At 46.9% G+C, this 20,848-nt stretch overlaps 2 protein-coding genes and 1 long non-coding RNA gene across 4 annotated transcripts; 1 reads left to right on the plus strand and 2 right to left on the minus strand.

The window, feature by feature from the left end:
- Positions 1-893: 893 nt before the first annotated feature.
- LOC139545395 (uncharacterized) lies at positions 894-1,265 on the plus strand. 2 transcript variants are annotated; one of them, XR_011669064.1, is made up of 3 exons: positions 894-986; positions 1,030-1,139; positions 1,185-1,265. It is a non-coding gene; the product is annotated as an uncharacterized lncRNA (long non-coding RNA). The 2 variants fall into 2 exon arrangements; XR_011669063.1 differs by having other exon boundaries at positions 903-986; positions 1,045-1,139.
- LOC139545133 (neuronal pentraxin receptor-like) lies at positions 1,031-8,341 on the minus strand. Its single transcript, XM_071352563.1, has 5 exons — positions 7,077-8,341; positions 3,827-4,166; positions 3,085-3,326; positions 2,741-2,920; positions 1,031-1,933 (listed from the first exon to the last, which is right to left on the minus strand). The coding sequence occupies exons 1-5, from the start codon at positions 7,800-7,802 to the stop codon at positions 1,685-1,687; spliced, it is 1,737 nt and encodes a 578-aa protein (XP_071208664.1). The 5' UTR covers positions 7,803-8,341; the 3' UTR covers positions 1,031-1,684.
- Positions 8,342-12,881: 4,540 nt separating this feature from the next.
- Positions 12,882-19,552, minus strand: LOC139545181 (chromobox protein homolog 6-like). Its single transcript, XM_071352664.1, has 5 exons — positions 18,758-19,552; positions 17,883-17,926; positions 17,495-17,560; positions 16,456-16,522; positions 12,882-16,272 (listed from the first exon to the last, which is right to left on the minus strand). The coding sequence occupies exons 1-5, from the start codon at positions 18,824-18,826 to the stop codon at positions 14,983-14,985; spliced, it is 1,536 nt and encodes a 511-aa protein (XP_071208765.1). The 5' UTR covers positions 18,827-19,552; the 3' UTR covers positions 12,882-14,982.
- Between the last annotated feature and the right edge of the window lie 1,296 nt (positions 19,553-20,848).

Consider the following 20,848-nt stretch of genomic DNA (forward strand, 5'->3'; position numbering starts at 1 on the left):
AGAAAGAGAGATTGAGAAAGAGAGATTGAGAAAGAGAGAGAGAGAGAATAAAATACATTTGACATTTGCATTGGGTGTGTAATACCCAGACAGGCACTTTACAACCATATGTCAATGGTGAAGTGGGGGGGGGGGGGGGGACCCAATAATCCGGGTGCACTTTTCTTCACTACACCCCTCAACTCAACATCAGTGTCCCAATGTCCCTTCTTTACACACTTATTAAGCAATTCTGTGAGTAAGAAAAAGCTAAATACACATTCTTTGAGGTGCGTATTCTTTTTAGGCTTTGTGGGGTGAAGCGCACCATTCAATAATTAATATTGTTGTACGTTTTTGTGTTGTTGCTGTATAGGAAACAGGACTATTTAGGAATCTGACCTCTGACCTCAAATTTTGAAAAAGGTTTTCTCATGCATACAGATATACATTCCATTCCATCAGCTTTACATGAAAAAAACATTGAGACAGGTCACAAATCACTGTAAAGGGCGAATCTGCAGTTCAAACAACAACAAAGCGGACACCCTGCCACAATGGATGTACGAATCACTTAACAGATTGCCCCTTTAAGTCAACAAGATGGATATTATGAATCTAAAAAATCAATTGAGGTCTTAATTTACATGATCCATGTGACTCGCAACAGCTATCTCTATGGCAATACATTATGCTGGGCCGTGACAATTGCATCTTTGTGAGAGGTTTTGTGAGTCGCAGTAGGTCAAACGGAGAGTTTCTTTGAAAGCACACAACACACAGACATAGAAAATAGACACAGTGTTAGAAAAAAAACATTGCTGCAAAAGAAAATCAACGAAATGCGCAGTAGAAAAAGCAATCCAAACGCTCACTTTTAACGAGCTGTTGTTGATCAGAAACACAGTTGAGTAGCAACACTGGCGTCACATCTCCAAAAGCAGAAGAAAATCCCTATTTCAAAGTTAGAAGCACAAGCTTCAGAACACGTGATGAGATGAGATGAGGTGAAATGAGATGAGGTGAAATGATGAGATGAGGTGAGGTGAGGTGAAATGAGATGAGGTGAAATGAGATGAGGTGAAATGAGATGAGGTGAAATGAGATGAGGTGAGATGAGATGAGATGAGGTGAGGTGAGGTGAGGTGAAATGAGATGAGGTGAAATGAGATGAAATGAGATGAGATGAGGTGAGGTGAGGTGAGGCGTGGCGTATGTAGCTCTTCCCTGGGGGGCTGAGATCCCCAACCTCCCCCACCCAACTCTCTAAAACACAAATCAGAGATGTGAAAAAAAGCAGCACGTTTCCCTTAACATCTTCCCACATCGCCACAGAGCTAAAGCTAGTCTGGGTGTTGTTCTCAACAGCTGTAGCGCTGTTGATGTTAACACCTTCAGTGGGTGAACAACACCCAGATAACAACACACCTACTCAACTAATCTCTACTCCCCCTGATCCCAGACCCTCCGAAAAGCCTCCTCAAGCACACCCACCCTCTCTTGGAAAGAGCAATGCCCCTTTAAAACAACTCAAATGACTCTCCATCTCTACCCCAGTTCCCCATCACACAAACCCTGCCCCAGAAAAACACCTCAAACCCCCCTCTTATGAGGAGCATAAACAAACCAACTAACCCCTCTGGCCTCACTGAGCAGCTCCCCTTTATAACAATCAAGTTTCCCCTCTACCAAACTATCTAACCCTTCACTGTTTAGGGCTGGAGCTGGGGCTGGCCCGGGGTGGCTGGTTGCAGGGGTCCACAGCCTCCTTGGTAGCCCCTCCATAGACCTCCACGTCCTGGTCTGTCCAGGGGGCCACGTTGCCCAGTGTGCCCAAGGAACAGGCAGCCAGAGCGGATACCTCAGCAGGTTTCAGGACCCTGTCCCACAGGTTGAACTGGGAGAGCTCCCCAACCAGGGCCTGGGAGGCGTCGAAACGACCGCCCAACGTGTCCTAGAGAGGAAATATAATATGATCGAGATGATAGAGAGTGAAAGAGAAAGAGAGAGATCAGGGATTACAATACAACTCATTGGCTGGAGTTTTACTGTTCTCTATTGCCAGGGGAGGAGAGTTGTGACAGGTCGAGTGGGACTCTGGCAAATAGTATATATACCCCCCCACCCCCCCACCCCCCCCCACCCAGCCAGCCAGCCAGCCAGCCAGCCAGCCAGAAAAATCTGGTTCCTCTCAAGGTTTCTTATTACCCACCCCCCCCAATCTCTCATCTCTCCACCCCTCCATCCTTCCACCACCCATCACTCCATCCCTCTAACGCTCCACCCCTACAGACCTCCATCCCTCTAACGCTCCACCCCTACAGACCTCCATCCCTCTAACTCTCCACCCCTACAGACATCCATCCCTCTAACTCTCCACCCCTCCAGACCTCCATCCCTCTAACTCTCCACCCCTACAGACCTCCATCCCTCTAACTCTCCACCCCTACAGACATCCATCCCTCTAACTCTCCACCCCTACAGACCTCCATCCCTCTAACTCTCCACCCCTACAGACCTCCATCCCTCTAACTCTCCACCCCTACAGACCTCCGTCCCTCTAACTCTCCACCCCTACAGAGCTCCATCCCTCTAACTCTCCACCCCTACAGACCTCCATCCCTCTAACTCTCCACCCCTCCAGACCTCCATCCCTCTAACTCTCCACCCCTCCAGACCTCCATCCCTCTAACTCTCCACCCCTACAGACCTCCATCCCTCTAACTCGCCACCCCTCCAGACCTCCATCCCTCTCACCCACCTGCTCCTGCCCCAGAATGAGCACTCCTCCTGGCTTGATGGGGTGCCATGCGGCCAGCCCCTCTCCGCGCCCCTTCAGCTTCCCCCCCTGGTAGGCCTTCCATACCCCGTCTCTGAGGGTCCAGCTCAAACATATGTGCTCCCACACACCCTGGGCAAGGGACAGGGGCAGCTGAGCCACCTAGAAGTGAGGGAAGGGACATTTAGCTCAATCACCAATCAGTCGATCAATCAATCATTAGACCAATCAATGTTATTCATAAAACTATACAAGTATGAACAATAGGAGGAGATAACTGACATGTTTCAGTAATGAATATGATAATGACACACACACACTACTACCTTGTCGTTGATAAGAAGCTCTACAGGGTTGTGTATCCCCTGCAGCAGCACCAGCTCGTTGGGTTGTCCCGGGACGGAGTAGGAGAAGGGGGTGCCGATACCCCCCTCTTTCACCTTGAGCCAGACACAGGCGGTGAAGGCATACATCTCAGGCATTTCTCTCCGCACCAGGCCGTACATGTACCTGGTCCTCACGGGGAAGGACAGGACATAGCCGTCAGGGTAGTTGTACTCTGTCAGACCTGAAGGAGAGAGGGAGGGAGAGACGGAGAAGGAGGGGAGAGAGATGGTTGTTACATGTACTTGGTCCTCATGGGGAAGGAGAGGGCATAGCCGTCAGGGTAGTTGTACTCTGTCAGACTGAAGGAGAGGACATAGCCGTCAGGTTAGTTGTACTCTGTCAGACTGAAGGAGAGGACGTAGCCGTCAGGTTAGTTGTACTCTGTCAGACTGAAGGAGAGGACATAGCCGTCAGGGTAGTTGTACTCTGTCAGACTGAAGGAGAGATGGTTTACATTTGGCGCTGGGAAACAGATAGTAGTTGTAGTAAAAGAAGAAGTTACTGTTTTGTCCTTCTTATCTACTTTGCTTTCTAGCAAATCTGGGCTCAACTTATTTGACCTTCTTTTAGTTCCCTATTGTACCCCTCCTCCCTCTTCCCTCCTCCCTCTTCCCTCCTCCCTCCTCCTTCCTCCCTCTTCCCTCCTCCCTCCTCCCTCCTCCCCCTTTCTGTTCCACTCACTCTGTTCCAGCTCTGCAATGCGGTGGTGTAGAGTATCAATCCCTTGGTCTATCTGTTTGTGATGTGTCTGTGTCTCTTTCCTCAGCGCCTTCCGCTCTTTCTCCAGCATCTCAATCTTTCTCTCCAGCTCTCCTTCCAGGTTCTTCCAGGGGCCTCCACCTCCTCTGCCAGGGCCCCCAGGGGCCTTTCGGCCCCCCGAGGAGACACGACCGCCTCCTGTCGTTGATGCTGATGACGATGACCCTTGAACTTTAGTACCGATGCCACTGCTGACGCCCACGCCGGCGCTGGGGGATGGAGTCTCAACGGAGAGGTTGAGGGCAGCAGGGCCGATCTCCAACTGTGAGAGGAGAGAAAAAGAGAAGAGGAAGGGGTTAGTATGGAGGGAGAGAAAGAAAATAGGAGGTTGTGGAGGAGTGAGTGATAGTGCAAGGAGGGAGAGACAGAGAGAGAGAGAGAGAGAGAGAGAGAGACACAGAGAGAGACAGAGAGACAGAGAGAGAGAGAGAGAGAGAGAGAGAGAGGTGCATCAACAAAGTACTGAGTAAAGAGTCTGAATACTTAATGTATGTAAATGTAATATTTCAGTTTTTGTATTGTGTTTAGATTGATGAAGGGGAAAAACTATTTAACACATTTTAGAATAAAGCTGTAACATAACAACATGTGGAAAAAGTGAAGGGGTCTGAATATTTCCCGAATGCGCTGTATCTAGTTATTTTGTGAGATACAGATTTACAAATCATGGGAATTTGTCATGCAATGCAGGCTTTGACTCTCTCAGAGGTTTGTGTTGCTAGGCAACCTCCTTGCAATTAGCGGGGCAGGATGGCTCCCTCCATAGTTAAAGCCAGGTTGAGAAATGTGCTAACAAACGTTTGTGCTCTGAAACTAAATAAATATCGCACTCTGACCCACTAAAGTTAATTTCTAGATTGTAGATATTGTTGTTAGACAACTGCGTGGTGTGGTTTTATTGGAATGTTCAGCTGTTGTTCGTAAGTAATGAATCTGCTGGCTTCTGACATGACTTACTGCATCTTTAAGAAAACAACGAAAAGAGAGACAAGCAGGCAGATAGAGATAGGGTAAAAGTGGAGAGAGAGAGAGAGAGGAGGTGAATAGAGAGGAAGGGAGAGAGAAATGAGTAGGTGTAGGTGAAAGAGGAAGGAAGGAGAAAGCGAGAGAGAGAAGAGAGAGAGAGAGAGAAAGAGTATGAGAGAGAGAGCGAGAGAGAGCAACTAAGTACGAGTAAAGTGAGAGGGTTGCGACAAGAGAGAGCAACAGGAGACAGACAAACACACAGAGATATGCACACAGACATACACACAGACAGACAGACTGAAAGAGAAGATGGGAGGCAGAGAGAGCAAGAGGGAAAGAGAGACAGAGACAGAGAGAGAGAGAGAGAGAGAGAGAGAGAGAGAGAGAGAGAGAGAGAGAGAGAGAGAGAGAGAGAGAGAGAGAGAGAGAGAGAGAGAGAGAGAGAGAGAGAGAGAGAGAGAGAGAGAGAGAGAGAGAGAGAGAGAGAGAGAGAGAGAAAGAGAAAGAGAAAGAGAAAGAGAAAGAGAAAGAGAAAGAGAAAGAGTTGGCGTGAGGAGAGATTGAATGCTTGGACAGCTATAGACTACATTCACACTCACTGTTCGTGGACTGTGCAGTATGTTAGAATGCACTGGGAAATGTTAGGTGTCTCAAGCAATAACCTTCTCATGCCTTTTGCACACAATGTATATAGACTCATTTTTTCACCCTACTGTGTTATTGACTTGTTTATTGTTTACTCCATGTGTAACTCTGTGTTGTTGTCTGTTCACACTGCTATGCTTTATCTTGGCCAGGTCGCAATTGTAAATGAGAACTTGTTCTCAACTAGCCTACCTGGTTAACTAAAGGTGAAATAAAAAATTTAAATAAATAAAATAGCCTCTCTTACATCAGACTGACTCTCCCTCTTTCCATCTCTCTTCCCCTCTCTCTCTCTCTCTCTCTCTCTCTCTCTTCCCCTCTCTCTCTGACACATACACAGTCAATACCTTAAAGACAGCAAGCTACAGTAAAAATACAGGTGCACACACACACACACACACACACACGCACGCACGCACGCACGCACGCACGCACGCACGCACGCACGCACGCACGCACGCACGCACGCACACACACACACACACACACACACACACACACACACACACACACACACACACACACACACACACACACACACACACACACACACACACACACACACACACACACACACACACAGTATGGCTTAAGTCTCAAGGTCTCTCCTCTCTTCATCCAGCATCCCTTCATATTTTATTGATGTGGACGGATGCGGATGTAAGAGCTGCATGGTGAGCGGGGAGAGACAGCAAATGAAAGAAACTATATCCCCTTGCGCTGAGGGAGCGGGTGCATGTAATGATGCTGATGAGAGAGGCTGTGAGTTGGATGGATGTGGAGGAGAGGTGAGGGAGGGAGGGAGGGAGGGAGTCAGGGGTCCTGATGTCGATAAAGTCAGGAGGGAGGGAGGAGGGAGGGTAGGGGTGAGTTAGAGGTCCTGAAGTCAATCAAATAATTGATGTCATTAGGATATTCTAGCCGTTAGGAATACTAGACCCATGGGCATTTACCTCGTTATCACGTGATACAGCCTATGCCTCGCCCCGTGCATCACGGGCGCGCCAAGTGAGGGTTCTAGAATTGGGACGCCTCTGTTTCCGCGCTGATATTGTAGCCTATCTGTTGCATAAGGTTGAGACGTTGGGTTGTGCAACATGTCTGTCTGTCTTTCTGTCGGTGTTGGATATTGCTAACAATTGGTGGCGACATGTTTTTTCATTTTTCTGGATTATCTCCTGAAAGATTCACTCTGTTTGGGGGCAAGCAATCAGTAGCCACATAGTCATATTGCATACATTCTCTTGATCATATAAATAATACATAGGCTAACCGTAGTAGGCTATAGCCTATAGGCCTAGCTCAGTGACTGACTGGAGATGATCAAGGGATTATAAAACACACTGGGACATAAAGGCTAAGCCTATCAAAAGCGCACCTCGAGGCGCTAACGTGTGTTATATACGCTCTCCAAGGCGCATTATCTCTACTATTGAAACGTTTTACAAAAGTAGCCTATTCATATGCTCGCCTATAGCTAGCTTATATCGAGACTGTATACGACTACAGTCTGTGGCTTTGGGCTATAGGGTAAGCTATACTCATTATTCACCCAACCCACCTCCAGTTTCTCGATGCGGTCTTTCAGGTTGAGAATGGCCCTCTCTAGCTCCTCCACGGCTCTAGCGGTCTGCAGCTGCACAGCGGCCGACGAGCTCACATCATCCCCGGCCATGAGTCGGCGGTTTCCCGCCCAGGCCCCCAGGCTCCGCTCGGAGTGCCCGGGACTCCCGTCCTCCAGGCCGCTCTCGCACTCCGACAGTTTCCCCGTCAGCTCACGGATGGTCCGCTGATCCATGAGTATTTGGCCGTTCTGCTGCACCACCGTCTGCCGGAGGTCGTCCGCGGTGGTCCGGAGGAAGCTCCAGTCTTCATCCACATAGAGTGAAGGGTCGTCCGCTGGCTGCTCCAAGATATTGGGCTTGCATTCTCCGGCGGGAATCGGAGTGCAGATGAGCCGGCTGAAACTGAACTGTTTCGGCGCCCCTCCACCACCACCGGTCACCTCCCCGGGGCTGAGCTCATTGAGAGTGGAGGGACCCTCCAGCCCGAGCCCCATGCCGCCTCCTCCGCCGCCCGCGTAGGATTCAGCACCATGGAGAGCGCCCAATGTACCAGCGTGAGCCACGGAGCCCAGGGAAAACAAGGGCTCAGCAGACAGAGTCGCGTTGTCGGACAGGTCCTGGGGCGCGGCAGCTTTCCGCGGGTAAACACTGGCGATGATGCAGATGGCCGCGCCGAGGAAGACCACGGATCCAGCACCGACCAAGACTACAACGAACTTCATAGCGGCAGAGTGGCGAGATAGGCTAAAGCGATCGATAGATTAGCCTGCAAATCAGAGATCAAATTCCGTTGGAAAGATATATTCTACTGAAAAATAAGGTCAGTTTTCCCCCCTCACAATCTAGATTACATTAGGCTATGAGAATGCTATAGCCAACATCACTCGTGCGATTTCATAATCCGCTCCTCGATAGCCTATCAGTTGATTAATCTACCTGCTTTTTTATATGATTAAATAAAACGAATAACCTAGGCCTATATTATAATACGCCCCCTCGCCCCCAAAACACCTCCAAACGCGCAGAAAACAAACGACAGTGGTTGACAGACGCGTTTGTTGCCTTTTTATCTAAATGTAGAAATACCGATTGTTCTGTCAGCAGGCCTAAATCGAAAGACCGTCTCCCTCTCTCGGTGTTGCTAAGCTCCGCTCCTATCCTCCGTCCGTAGTTACTATGGGAACCGTGACAGAGTAGGCGGGGAGACAGACGAGGGAGTGGAGGGTGTGTGTGTGGGATGCGTCATTGGAGGTGAAGAAGCAAATAACATTATAAACAGCATCTAATACGATAGAGATGTGTGTGTGTGTGTCTGTCTGTGTGTGTGTGTGTGTGTGTGTGTGTGTGTGTGTGTGTGTGTGTGTGTGTGTGTGTGTGTGTGTGTGTGTGTGTGTGTGTGTGTGTGTGTGTGTGTGTGTGTGTGTGTGTGTGTGTGTGTGTGTGTGTGTGTGTGTGTGTGTGTGTGTGTGTGTGTGTGTGTGTGAGAGAGAGAGAGAGAGAGAGAGGCCAAAATACTACACCATTTATGGATTGTGTGTGTGTATGTGCGCGCTTACAGCAGATGCGTGTATGAGGCATACATCCTCTATTACCAGACCGGAACATAAACCCACACTTACGATATCCCCCACGCACAGCACGAGTCTAGTCTGCCTGGACAATATGCTCTAGTAAATCAAATCAAATGAAACGTTATTGGTTGCGTACATATTCTGCAGATTTTATCGCAGGTGCAGCGAAATTGTAATGTTTTTAGCTCCAGCTGTGTAGTAATATCTAACAACACAAAACAATACAGACAAATCCCCGCACTCAGAACAGCCTCACTCTGTCGGGGCGTTCCACAGGGATGCTGGCCCAAGTTGGCACCAATGCTTCCTATAGTTGTGTCAAGTTGGCTGGATGTCCTTTGGGTGATTTACCATTCTTGATACACACAGGACACTGTTGAGCGTGAAAAACCCGGCAGTGTTGCAGTTCTTGGCACAAGCCAGTGTGCCTGGCATAGCTGTTCAAAGGCACTTAAATATTTTTTCTTGCCCATTCACCCTCTGAATGTCACACATACACAATCCATGTCTCAATTATCTCAAGGTTTAAAAATCCTTCTTTAACCTGTCTCCTCCCCTTCATCTACACTGATTGAAGTGGATTTAATAAGGGACATCAATGAGGGATCATAGCTTTCATTTGGATTCACCTGGTCAGTCTGTCATGGAAAGAGCAGGTGTTCATAATGTTTTGTATACTCAGTGTATATATATGATGGTGTGCATAGGCAGTATGGACAGTTAATGAATAGAAAACGTGTGTACAGCAATAGTTAGGATAAGCCTTGACTAGAATACATTATATACATATGAAGTGGGTAAAACACTATGTAAACATGATTAAAGGGACCAGTGTTCCATGACTATGTACATAGGGCAGCAGTCTCTAAGGTGCAGGGTTGAGTACCGGGTGGTAGCCGGTTAGTAACAGTGACTAAGTTCAGGACAGAGCACTGAGGCCGGCTAGTGGTGACTATTTAACAGTCTGAAGGCCTGGAGATAGAAGCTGTTTTTCAGTCTCTCAGTCCCAGCTTTGATGCACCTGTACCGTCTCCGGGTTCTAGATGGTAGCAGGGGGGGAACAGGCCATGACGTGGGTGGCTGAGGTCCTTGATGATCTTCTTCTTCCTGTGACACCAGGTGCTGTAGATGTCCTGGAGTGGCAGCCATCCCACTAGGAAGTCCCATCTGTCCAGTCCCTAAACTGCAATGGGAGGCCAGCCAGAGATGGGGAGAGGAGAGAGGGTGAGGAGAAGGGAGGATGGGCTGGTTCTGGGAGAGAATGGAGGAGGAATGGGGAGACCAAACTAGAGAGGATTGAGGCCATCCAGAGCAGGGCTGGCTGGGGTCGGGAGAGGGGACCACGGTGGCCTGCCAGAGTATGGGCTGGGCTGGATGGGAGAAGGTGGTAGAAGAGTTGAGGACATGGATGCTAAAGGGAGATGAAGGATTGCAGGTGAGGAGTGTGGTAGAATAGGACGATAGTAGACAAGGCATACAAATCGAATCACATTTTATTGGTCACATACACATGGTTAGCAGATGTTAATGCGAGTGTAGCGAAATGCTTGTGCTTCTAGTTCTGACAGTGCAGCAATATCTAACATGTAATCTAACAATTTCACAACTACCTAATACACACAAATCTAAAGGGGTGAATGAGAATATGTACATAGAAATATATGGATAAGCATGACAGAGCGGCATAGGCAAGATGCAATAGATGGTATAAAATACAGTATATACAGTGGGGAGAACAAGTATTTGATACACTGCCGATTTTGCAGGTTTTCCTACTTACAAAGCATGTAGAGGTCTGTAATTTTTATCATAGGTACACTTCAACTGTGAGAGATGGAATCTAAAACAAAAATCCAGAAAATCACATTGTATGATTTTTAAGTAATTCATTTTCATTTTATTGCATGACATAAGTATTTGATCACCTACCAACCAGTAAGAATTCCGGCTCTCACAGACCTGTTAGTTTTTCTTTAAGAAGCCCTCCTGTTCTCCACTCATTATCTGTATTAACTGCACCTGTTTGAACTCGTTACCTGTATAAAAGACACCTGTCCACACACTCAATCAGACCAGAGAGCTGAGAGCTGTGTAAGGACATCAGGGATAAAATTGTAGACCTACACAAGGCTGGGATGGGCTACAGGACAATAGGCAAGCAGCTTGGTGAGAAGGCAACAACTGTTGGCGCAATTATTAGAAAATGGAAGAAGTTCAAGATGACGGTCAATCACCCTCGGTCTGGGGCTCCATGCAAGATGTCACCTCGTGGGGCATCAATGATCATGAGGAAGGTGAGGGATCAGCCCAGAACTACACGGCAGGACCTGGTCAATGACCTGAAGAGAGCTGGGACCACAGTCTCAAAGAAAACCATTAGTAACACACTACGCCGTCATGGATTAAAATCCTGCAGCGCACGCAAGGTCCCCCTGCTCAAGCCAGCGCATGTCCAGGCCTGTCTGAAGTTTGCCAATGACCATCTGGATGATCCAGAGGAGGAATGGGAGAAGGTCATGTGGTCTGATGAGACAAAAATAGAGCTTTTTGGTCTAAACTCCACTCGCCGTGTTTGGAGGAAGAAGAAGGATGAGTACAACCCCAAGAACACCATCCCAACCGTGAAGCATGGAGGTGGAAACATCATTCTTTGGGGATGCTTTTCTGCAAATGGGACAGGACGACTGCACCGTATTGAGGGGAGGATGGATGGGGCCATGTATCGCGAGATCTTGGCCAACAACCTCCTTCCTTCAGTAAGAGCATTGAAGATGGGTCGTGGCTGGGTCTTCCAGCATGACAACGACCCAAAACACATAGCCAGGGCAACTAAGGAGTGGCTCTGTAAGAAGCATCTCAAGGTCCTGGAGTGGCCTAGCCAGTCTCCAGACCTGAACCCAATAGAAAATCTTTGAAGGGAGCTGAAAGTCCGTACTGCCCAGCGACAGCCCCGAAACTTGAAGGATCTGGAGAAGGTCTGTATGGAGGAGTGGGCCAAAATCCCTGCTGCAGTGTGTGCAAACCTGGTCAAGAACTACAGGAAACGTATGATCTCTGTAATTGCAAACAAAGGTTTCTGTACCAAATATTAAGTTCTGCTTTTCTGATGTATCAAATACTTATGTCATGCAATAAAATGCAAATTAATTACTTAAAAATCATACAATGTGATTTTCTGGATTTTTGTTTTAGAGTCCATCTCTCACAGTTGAAGTGTACCCATGATAAAAATGACAGACCTCTACATGCTTTGTAAGTAGGAAAACCTGCAAAATCGGCAGTGTATCAAATACTTGTTCTCCCCACTGTACATGTGATATGAGTAATGTAAGATATGTAAACATTAGTAAAGTGGCATTATTTTGAGTGGTATTGTATAAAGTGACTAGTGATCCATTTAATAAAGTGACCAGTGATTGGGTCTCAATGTAGGCAGCAGCCTCTGAGTTAGTGGTGGCTGTTTAACAGTCTGATGGCCTTGAGATAGAAGCTGTTTTTCAGTCTCTCGGTCCCAGCTTTGATGCACCTGTACCGACCTCGCTTTCTGGATTATAGCGGGGTCAACAGGTAGTGGCTCGGGTGGTTGATCTTTTTGGCCTTCCTGTGACATCGGGTGCTGTAGCTATCATGGAGGGCAGGTAGTTTGCCCTAGGTGATGCGTTGTGCAGACCACACCACCCTCTGGAGAGCCTTGTGGTTGAGGGCCATGCAGTTGCCATACCAGGCTGTGATACAGCCTGACAGGATCCTCTCAATTGTGCAATCTGTAAAAGTTTGTCAGGGTTTTGGGTGACTGTTGCATCTTCCTCACCAGACTGTCTGATGTTTGTCTGTGATGTGTATACCTAGGAAGTCTCCCGGGTGGCGCAGTGGTCTAGGGCACTGCATCGCAGTGCTAGCTGCGCCACCAGAGTCTCTGGGTTCGCGCCCAGGCTGGGCTGGGTTCGCGCCCAGGCTCTGTCGCAGCCGGCCGCAACCGGGAGATCCGTGGGGCGACGCACAATTGGCATAGCGTCGTCCGGGTTAGGGAGGGTTTGGCCGGTAGGGGTAGGGATCCTTGTCTCAGTATGTAAAAATGTAATAAAATGTATGCACTCTACTGTAAGTCGCTCTGGATAAGAGCGTCTGCTCTTGGCCGGTAGGGATATCCTTGTCTCAGTATGTAAAAATGTAATAAAAGGTCAGAGAACTCCTCTGTAAAGAACTGAAGAGATGAACGACAAAAGGAACTGTCTTGGAGGTGTTTTTTATTAAAAGCCTCGCACAACAGAACATATACAGGAAGCAACAACGAACGAACGTCAACATGACCACGCTCACCTTACCTGTACAATAAGGGTTCGCAAAACATGCTTCAGCTACATTATCACAACGTTACCATCGACATTATCCTCGTCATTATCATCATTATTACCATTAACACAATTCAATGTACATCATTCATATTACCAATATTACGAGACACAAACTGCAGTCTTGACACACATTTATAATTCATTAAAAATCTGGGGTTTTCCATTTTTTATCAAACCCATATTGGACATGAATCAAAAACAACAATAACAATCAAAGGTAATTACTAAAAAGGTAAAGCATACACATTACGCTTCATTCAAAAATATATCATGAGGTACATAAGCAAAAGCCCTCGAAATGAACCCCCCCCCATAAAACAGTTTACATGGACAAACATTTCATATTTGATTCTTCAGGTCGGCTTCTTGTCATTACATTAAAGTGCCAATGACATGGCTATTGAAATTACATCCAAAAATTGACAAATTAAAAAAGAAAGATAAAAAAAAAAAAAAGAAATCTAGAGCCCTGCTTGGTATAAATGTAGGCCACTATGTCAAGTTGTGCTACCTATTTATATCAACTGTTAAAACGTCACCAAGAAGTACATGAACACTCCTTCTACTGGCTTAACCAATGAGTCAACAGAATCTACTGGTTTAGCCAATGACAGTCAAGAGAATCTACTGGTTTAGCCAATGACAGTTAAGAGAATCTGTTTTTATCCAGTAACAGCTGAATGATGATGCGTTTGTGGTAGGATGTGTATTATTATTATCACAGTATCAAAGACTAGACGACAATCAACCATCTATCTAATACAGTATACGGACGAGATGCAGTGGAGTTGGAACTGAGCAGCTATAAGGCAACACATGCTTTTAAATATCGTAATAATATTGTACAAATACACCAGAGAGAGAGAGGGAGGGGGGCCCTATAGAAACAGGGGCAGCACCAGAAGATGGTCAGATCTGGGACCAGGATATCAGAACGTCAACACAACCTGGTTTAGAAGGCCATTGAGAGGTTAGGACTACAGGTTATTCCACAGAGAATATCTGGTAGGTACAAACACAAGTGTTCACGGTGGATAGGTGACATACTACATCATCATTAATCCCACTCCATGCAGTCCACAGCTTAAATAACTAGAGAGTCAGTTTAGAGTCTTGACTGAGGTTCCAGAACACTGAACATTCCGGAATCTTGAAGGCGACAGCGAGTTAAAGGCAGGCGTTGGAACATGGCAATAAGAAAAGCAATAACTTAACTTTCTATGCTTTCACCACTTATCTGTATTCTTTTTGCAGCTGAATTAACGTTGTGCGTGCATATAAATATATACTTATACAGGCCTGTGCATTCGAGAGAGGGAAAAAAGAAGGGCTTGTAATTCACATGTGGATATTGGATACGGAAATGATACAGAATACGGTTGTTGTCCATAATGGAGTCAAGCGCGTTGCTGAATATCTCAGTGTAGAAAAGCAGTATTGCCGAAGCCCAACAAAGCAAGTGCAACGTCATTTCATCACCTCATTTAAACCTTAACGAGTCGGACTTCCAATGGAAATAATGGGTATAAATATGCACAAATAACAAACACTGTTATTGGTTGTATGAATTTCCCTACAATAAAGATTGAATTGATTTGAACGTTATTATGACTGAAGGTATCTATTGCCAGCCTCCAAACAGTCAAGGTTGTGAGAGTGGACATGGATTGAATAAACTTTATTGATCCTCAGAAGAGAAATCATGCTGCATAAAGATAGACAATCAGCCTTATTATAGATGTATATTGCACGCCCTGCTCTTAGCTTTTCATAGTTCTGTTCAAAAAAATAACGCTCTTCTTCAATATTCAATGGCCTGAATTTCATTATTATTGGAAGTTTTTTTTACCTTCTGTGTTAAAATAGCATTACTCCCTAGCCTGGTCCCAGACAATGACCACAGGAGTTGGCCAAGACAGCACAAACAGATCAGGGAGCCAGGCTAATTCATTCATCTCCACTTCTGTAATCTCTTCCTATGGCTTGGATTGTGGGAGGTTCTTCAGTGGGGGTGGTGGTGGGGGGGGTGAGGAGGGTGAGGAGGAGGTGGTATTTTCTTGGTGTATTGGTTGGGGGGAGGAGGGGCGGGATGAGGGGGAGGGGAACTCTTTGATAGTGACGGTGAGGAGGTTGGTGGTGACGTCGGTCACGACCACGTTGGCGCTGCTCGCCACCATCTCTGGGTGCCAGTCAGGGTCGCCCTCGGCGGGGACCCTCTGAGAGTTGGAGGTCAAGGGACAGGCGCCAGGGGGGTGAGGAGGGGAGGCGGTACTGACGGAGGGCGGCTGGCGTTTCTGCCGGCGCCGACGGCGAAGCTTCCTCTTCCCCTCCTGAGGCGCGGAAAGGTCCAGAGCATCAGCATCATCCTCCTCTTCATCAAAGGAGGAAGAGGAGGACCCGGAAGCAAAGGAGAGGGAGGCAAGGAGGGGGTTTGGTCCTTGTTCAGCGTTCTGGTTCTTCTGGAGCTCTGGGGCGTGGCTAGGGGTAGACTGGGCAGAGGAGGCCGAAGCCTGGGCGCCCAAGTTGGGAGCCGACCCAGAGGCCCCAGTGGCGGGTCCAGGAGGGGTAGGATGGTTCTGGGCGGGTGTGGTGGATCCACTGGAGCTGGAGGGAGAGGGGGGTGGCTGGGTGTCCCTAGCCCCTGAGGTCCCTGTGCTGGAGCCTGTGGCTGAGTGTGGAAGGTGTAGAGGTCCTGGGCCGCCACACTGGAGACCAAACGGCTTCCCGTACATGGGGAACCCCAGCATGGGCTGGAAGGGCCGGTACGGAGCCTCTCCACTCCTCTTCCCTATGATCCTATTTCGGGAGGGGATGTTCTGACGACCCCCTTGGAGGGACATGGAGCCGGATGGCGCCCTCCGGTTACCCCCGCCGCCCCTTCCTCCGCCTCCACTTCCTGGTTTGTCGATGACCTTGAGGTTTAGGATGATGCGACCCCGTTTGACCTCGCGTGGTTTGACGCGACGATTGAGGATGCGGACGGTCTCTGAGAAGGGGGAGACGGGGGGCCGCGAGGGGAACCCACTGGGGCCGGAGAAGGATCCGGGAGTGGCCAGGGGGTCGGTGCGAGGTAAGGGGCGGCGGGACATACTAGTGCAGCGTCGAATGTCTTTCTTCAGCTTGTGTGTCGCTGCCATGGAGTTGAGTTTAGGGGAGGGCGCTGGAGAGGCGGAGGGGAAGGAGGATGGAGGGGCTCGAGGAGAGGAGGAAGAAGTGGAGCGAGGTGCTCGAGTGGTGGGGGTCTCTTTCTTCTGGGCTCCACGTGCCTGAGAAGAGAGGAGAGAGATGGAAGTGAGTTGTAAACTCAAAAGGAGAAAATCAGCATCATAACTTCCAGCAGGAAAGGTTTTGTCCTGCTCTTACATTCTCATTGGGACCGGTAATATATCAGCTAATCCCAATTCTGGTGTGGTTGTGATAGTGGTAGACAAGAACATCCAAAACAATACCTTGGCAGGAAGATTTTTGGGTTTGGGTCCCCGCTTCTTTGGTCCGTGGAGTTCTCTCTCACGCTCTCTGAGAAAAAAAACCAAAGGGATTACAATTAATCACCCGATAAAGTCAACGTCACAACAGTGAAATACGTTACATGTTTTCTTACCCTGACCCTAGCCTGCCTGGATACAATAGGCTGGGATGGGTTGAATTGGGATTGTTTCTTACCCTGACCCTCGCCTGCCTGGATACAATAGGCTGGGATGGGTTGAATTGGGATTGAGCCAATTATTGAAGTAATAACATCTAGGCCTCCACTGATACAGTTCAAAGCCAACTGAGGGAGACGTTTATTAATGTAACATCCTGTTTCTCATACATCCCAACTTCCAGTTAGACAGGGATGATCAAAAGACCGGGGGTGGCGCCCCAAAATCGCACCCTATTCCCTACGTAGGGCACTACCGTTAACCAAATCCCTATGAGCTCAGGTCAAAAGTAGTGCACTATATCGGCAAAAGGGTGCAATATGAGACAGACTGGGTGTGTGAAAGCAGAACAGCGGACCCCAGGACGACTAGCTAGCGGTTGGTTGCTATGGCGTCAGCTCATAGGGATCTGAATGAAGAAAAAACTAAAAGAATAACAGTTTGACGTTTGTTTGACTAAGACTGGACACACACACACTCACACACTGGATCATTTTAGTTCCATGTAAACACGATCCCTCTAAGCAGCAGAGTGCTTTGAAGTGGGTTTGGCAGGAAGAGACAAAGAGAGGACTTGCACAGATATAAGACGTTTAAATATAGACGGAGTGAAAGAGAGGGATAGAGAGCGCAACAGAGGGAACAAGGAGAGAAAGATAGAGGGGAGGTGGATAAATTAGGGAGAACAGGAAAACTGATGTTGGGATGAGAGCGAACAGGAGAGAGAATTGTGTTAGACTTTTTGATGATTTCTCAAATGTCCTTACCGTGTCATAAACATCACTTGTCTTAAAGGAATTGAATAATGTGTAAGAATTGAAATTCTGTTAACTGTTCCACTCACTTCTGTTCAAATCCTGCAATCAGTCTGCCATCCAGGATATTCTCTTCTGGTTCCCAGGTACTGTGTCTAAAGCAAAGAGGTGCCACAATTGTTTTATTTCTACATTTACATAACCTGGGTAACAGTATGTTTGTGCTAACATTCCACTCCACGTTTGGCACATGACACGGAGTACAAGGAGTGGAATGTTAGCACAAAACAGGTCTGGATTTCAGGCTAACATTTTCATGTTATGGTATAACTTGGAGACGTATAAGTTTATTAAAGATGTAGCTACTAGGATATATGTACTATAAAACACAAAATGTCTCTTCAGACAAGGTGATTGTTGGTATGCAAAGATTTACAATTCTGAATGATTTTTTTCGTTAGGAACGCAATCACTTACTTCAGTGCCCATCCTTTCCATTTCACTAGGTACTCTAGGCGAGACTGAAGAGAGAAAGGTACAGCGGAATGAGAAAATTCCCAAAAGTGTTCAATACTGTATTCAGCCATTTTATAGCTAGTGTATGAGCAGAAATTGCTTCTTATTATCTAGCTATTCATGATCACTAAGATAAATGTTAAGACTAACGTATTACTCTAAATAATACGTAACTCAATACATTGACTAATATAAACTGGCTCAGTTCTGACTAATAAGTTGGCTGGTATGCTTGTCTTGTTTTGTCATTTTAGAGGGAAAAGCTGCTACAAAACACCACCATCAAGCAGACACAGACAGGCTGACTAGCAAATTAGTTCCACTGGCATCTGGACAAAACATTTACTCAAGCTAGAGAGGGAAAACAGATTTAGCTGCTATGTAGCTAAAGTTAATAATGACACACAGTCGACTTTAATGTATGGTTTGGCGAGCTAGCTTATGGTATGCAATCATATATTTCTAGTCTAGCTGTCTGGGTAAAAAGTCAAAGACAAAGCATAGATTTGCATTGAACGCAAACCCGGCCTTTATTTTAAACTGGCATTGCTAATTAGCTAAAGTTTACGTTGGCTTTACACGCCGAGTCATTTGTGTAACGTTAGCTAGCTATTTTTTACGACATTTCACTGCAAACCATCAGCACTGCACACTTGCTAGCTTCTCGGCTAGCTAAAACGGCTTGCTAGAGAAGCATCTGCTTGCTACTAGCTACAACAAGGCCTCCCCGTTGTCATTAAAAAACAGATCCTCGGTTCTCGCCCTCGAAGCACGCCGCGGAGACCCTCGCCCACCTCTGCTCTTCTGCAACGACAAAAAAACGGCGGCATGCTCACCTTGCGAACGCGGCGTTTCAGAATGGCTTCCGCGGCGAAAACGCGTTCCCCGACCGCAGAGAGCTCCATCTTTCAGTGCCCGACTGCTCTCTCGGTCCAGACGACCAACTCCACTGTCTGGTGGCAAAACCAGAACAGACCACTTTCTCTTTCCCCCAAATCTGTCACAGTGGCAGCAGACAGCACAACAGAGCACACACTACACCCCGAAGCAGGAGAAAGAGGAGCTCTGTCACGTGGACGGGGTCAGCCCCTTCTGGTCGTCCTGGCAACGCAGAAGGCGCTCGACAAGACGCAGAAAGGGCAGGTTAGCGTTTTCCGTCATGAATCTTGTTCTGGAAGCAGCTCTGAAGAGTGGTCACTAGCTGGCACAGCCACCAAGTCATACAACCTGCTAACCTTAATATATTAAGTGCACTTTTGTACTGTTATTGTGCTGCCTTGCCAACTTCTATGGTCATTGTTTAGCGTGACAGTGACCATAGGAGTTGGCAAGACAGCACAAACCGGCAGGGACAAGGAGGAGTCTTGGACACAAATAATCTCTTTGTGTTTTAAAGACCTTTTGTTACAGAAGAAAAAGGAAATGGCGGGCTGCTACCAGTAATTTAGGAGCAGTGGAGCACTCTTGTTATAGTTGGTTATTTTGCTAATGACAGAGAGAGAGGGAGTATAAACTATACTGAACAAAAATATGAAACGCAACATGTAAAGTGTCCCATATTTCACGAGCTGAAATAAAAGATCCCAGAAATGTTCCATAAGCTCAAAAAGCGTATTTCTCTCAAATGTTGTGCACAAATTTGTTAACATCCCTGTTAGTGAGCATTTGATAATTTGTCAAGATTATCCATCCACCTGACAGGTGTGGCATATCAAGAAGATGATTAAACAGCACGATCATTACACAGATGTACCTTGTGCTGGGGACAAGGTGTAACCACACCAGCCCAGTTCCTCCCCATCAGGCTTCTTCACCTGTGAGATCATCTGAGGGGGGAGGGGTGCTGAGGAGTATTTATGTCTGTAATAAAGCCCTTTTGTGGGAAAGACTCATTCTGATTGGCTGGGCCTGGCTCCCCAGTAGGTGGGCCTGCTCCCAAGTAGGTGGGCCTATACCCTCCCAGGCCTACCAAGGCTGTGCCCCTAACCAGTCATGTGAAATCCATAGATTAGGGCCTAATTCATTCATTTCAATTGATTGATTTCCTCATATGAACTGTTACTCAGCAAAATCTTTGAAATCGTTGCATGCTACGTTTATATTTTAGATCAGTATGTATACATTTAGAAACAGTGTGTCTGGAAGGATCAGCATAGCAGCAAGGTCATGCAGAAGACCTATTCTATTCTATTTTGTTTTATTCTATATTATTGTATTGTATTGTATTCAATGATATTTTATGATATTTTATTTTATTGTATTCTATTGTATTCTATTAAATTCAATTATTGTATTTATTCTATTGTATTATATTCTATTGTATTCTATTACATTTCTGTCTCTCTGGAAAGTGGATCATGTGCAGATGAGTTGCGTTTGGAGGAAATAGTTGTTGTTTAAAAAAAGACGTGTAATCTGATCAAGTCAACTTTTCTCACAGGAGAGCCTTCCCTACTATTTGAACTGTCAAAATAGATCAAGTTGGCCATTACTCTCTCATCCTCAGCTCAACCCTGGCAGTGTGTCCTAGCCTTAGATGGAGTGAGAGTTAGAATACCTCATGATAAGCTGTAGACCATACTATTTACCAAGAGTTTTCACTAGCACAGACTGGACTATGTTGCGGGATTCATCTGATGGCATTGAGGAGTTTACCACATCAGTCACCGGCTTCATTAATAAGTGCATCAACGACATCATCCCCACAGTGACTGTACGCACATATCCAAACCAGAACCCTTGCATTACAGGCAACATTTTCTCTGAGCTAAAGGCTAGAGCTGCCACTTTCAAGGAGCGGGACACTAATTTGGACGCTTATAAGAAATCCCACTACGTCCTTCGACGAACCATCAAACAGGAAAAGCGTCAATACAAGACCAAGACCAAATCCTACTACATTGGCTCTGATGCTTGTCGGATGCGTC

This window comes from Salvelinus alpinus, chromosome 2 (assembly GCF_045679555.1).
Source record: "Salvelinus alpinus chromosome 2, SLU_Salpinus.1, whole genome shotgun sequence".
Taxonomy (NCBI): Eukaryota; Metazoa; Chordata; class Actinopteri; order Salmoniformes; family Salmonidae; genus Salvelinus; species Salvelinus alpinus.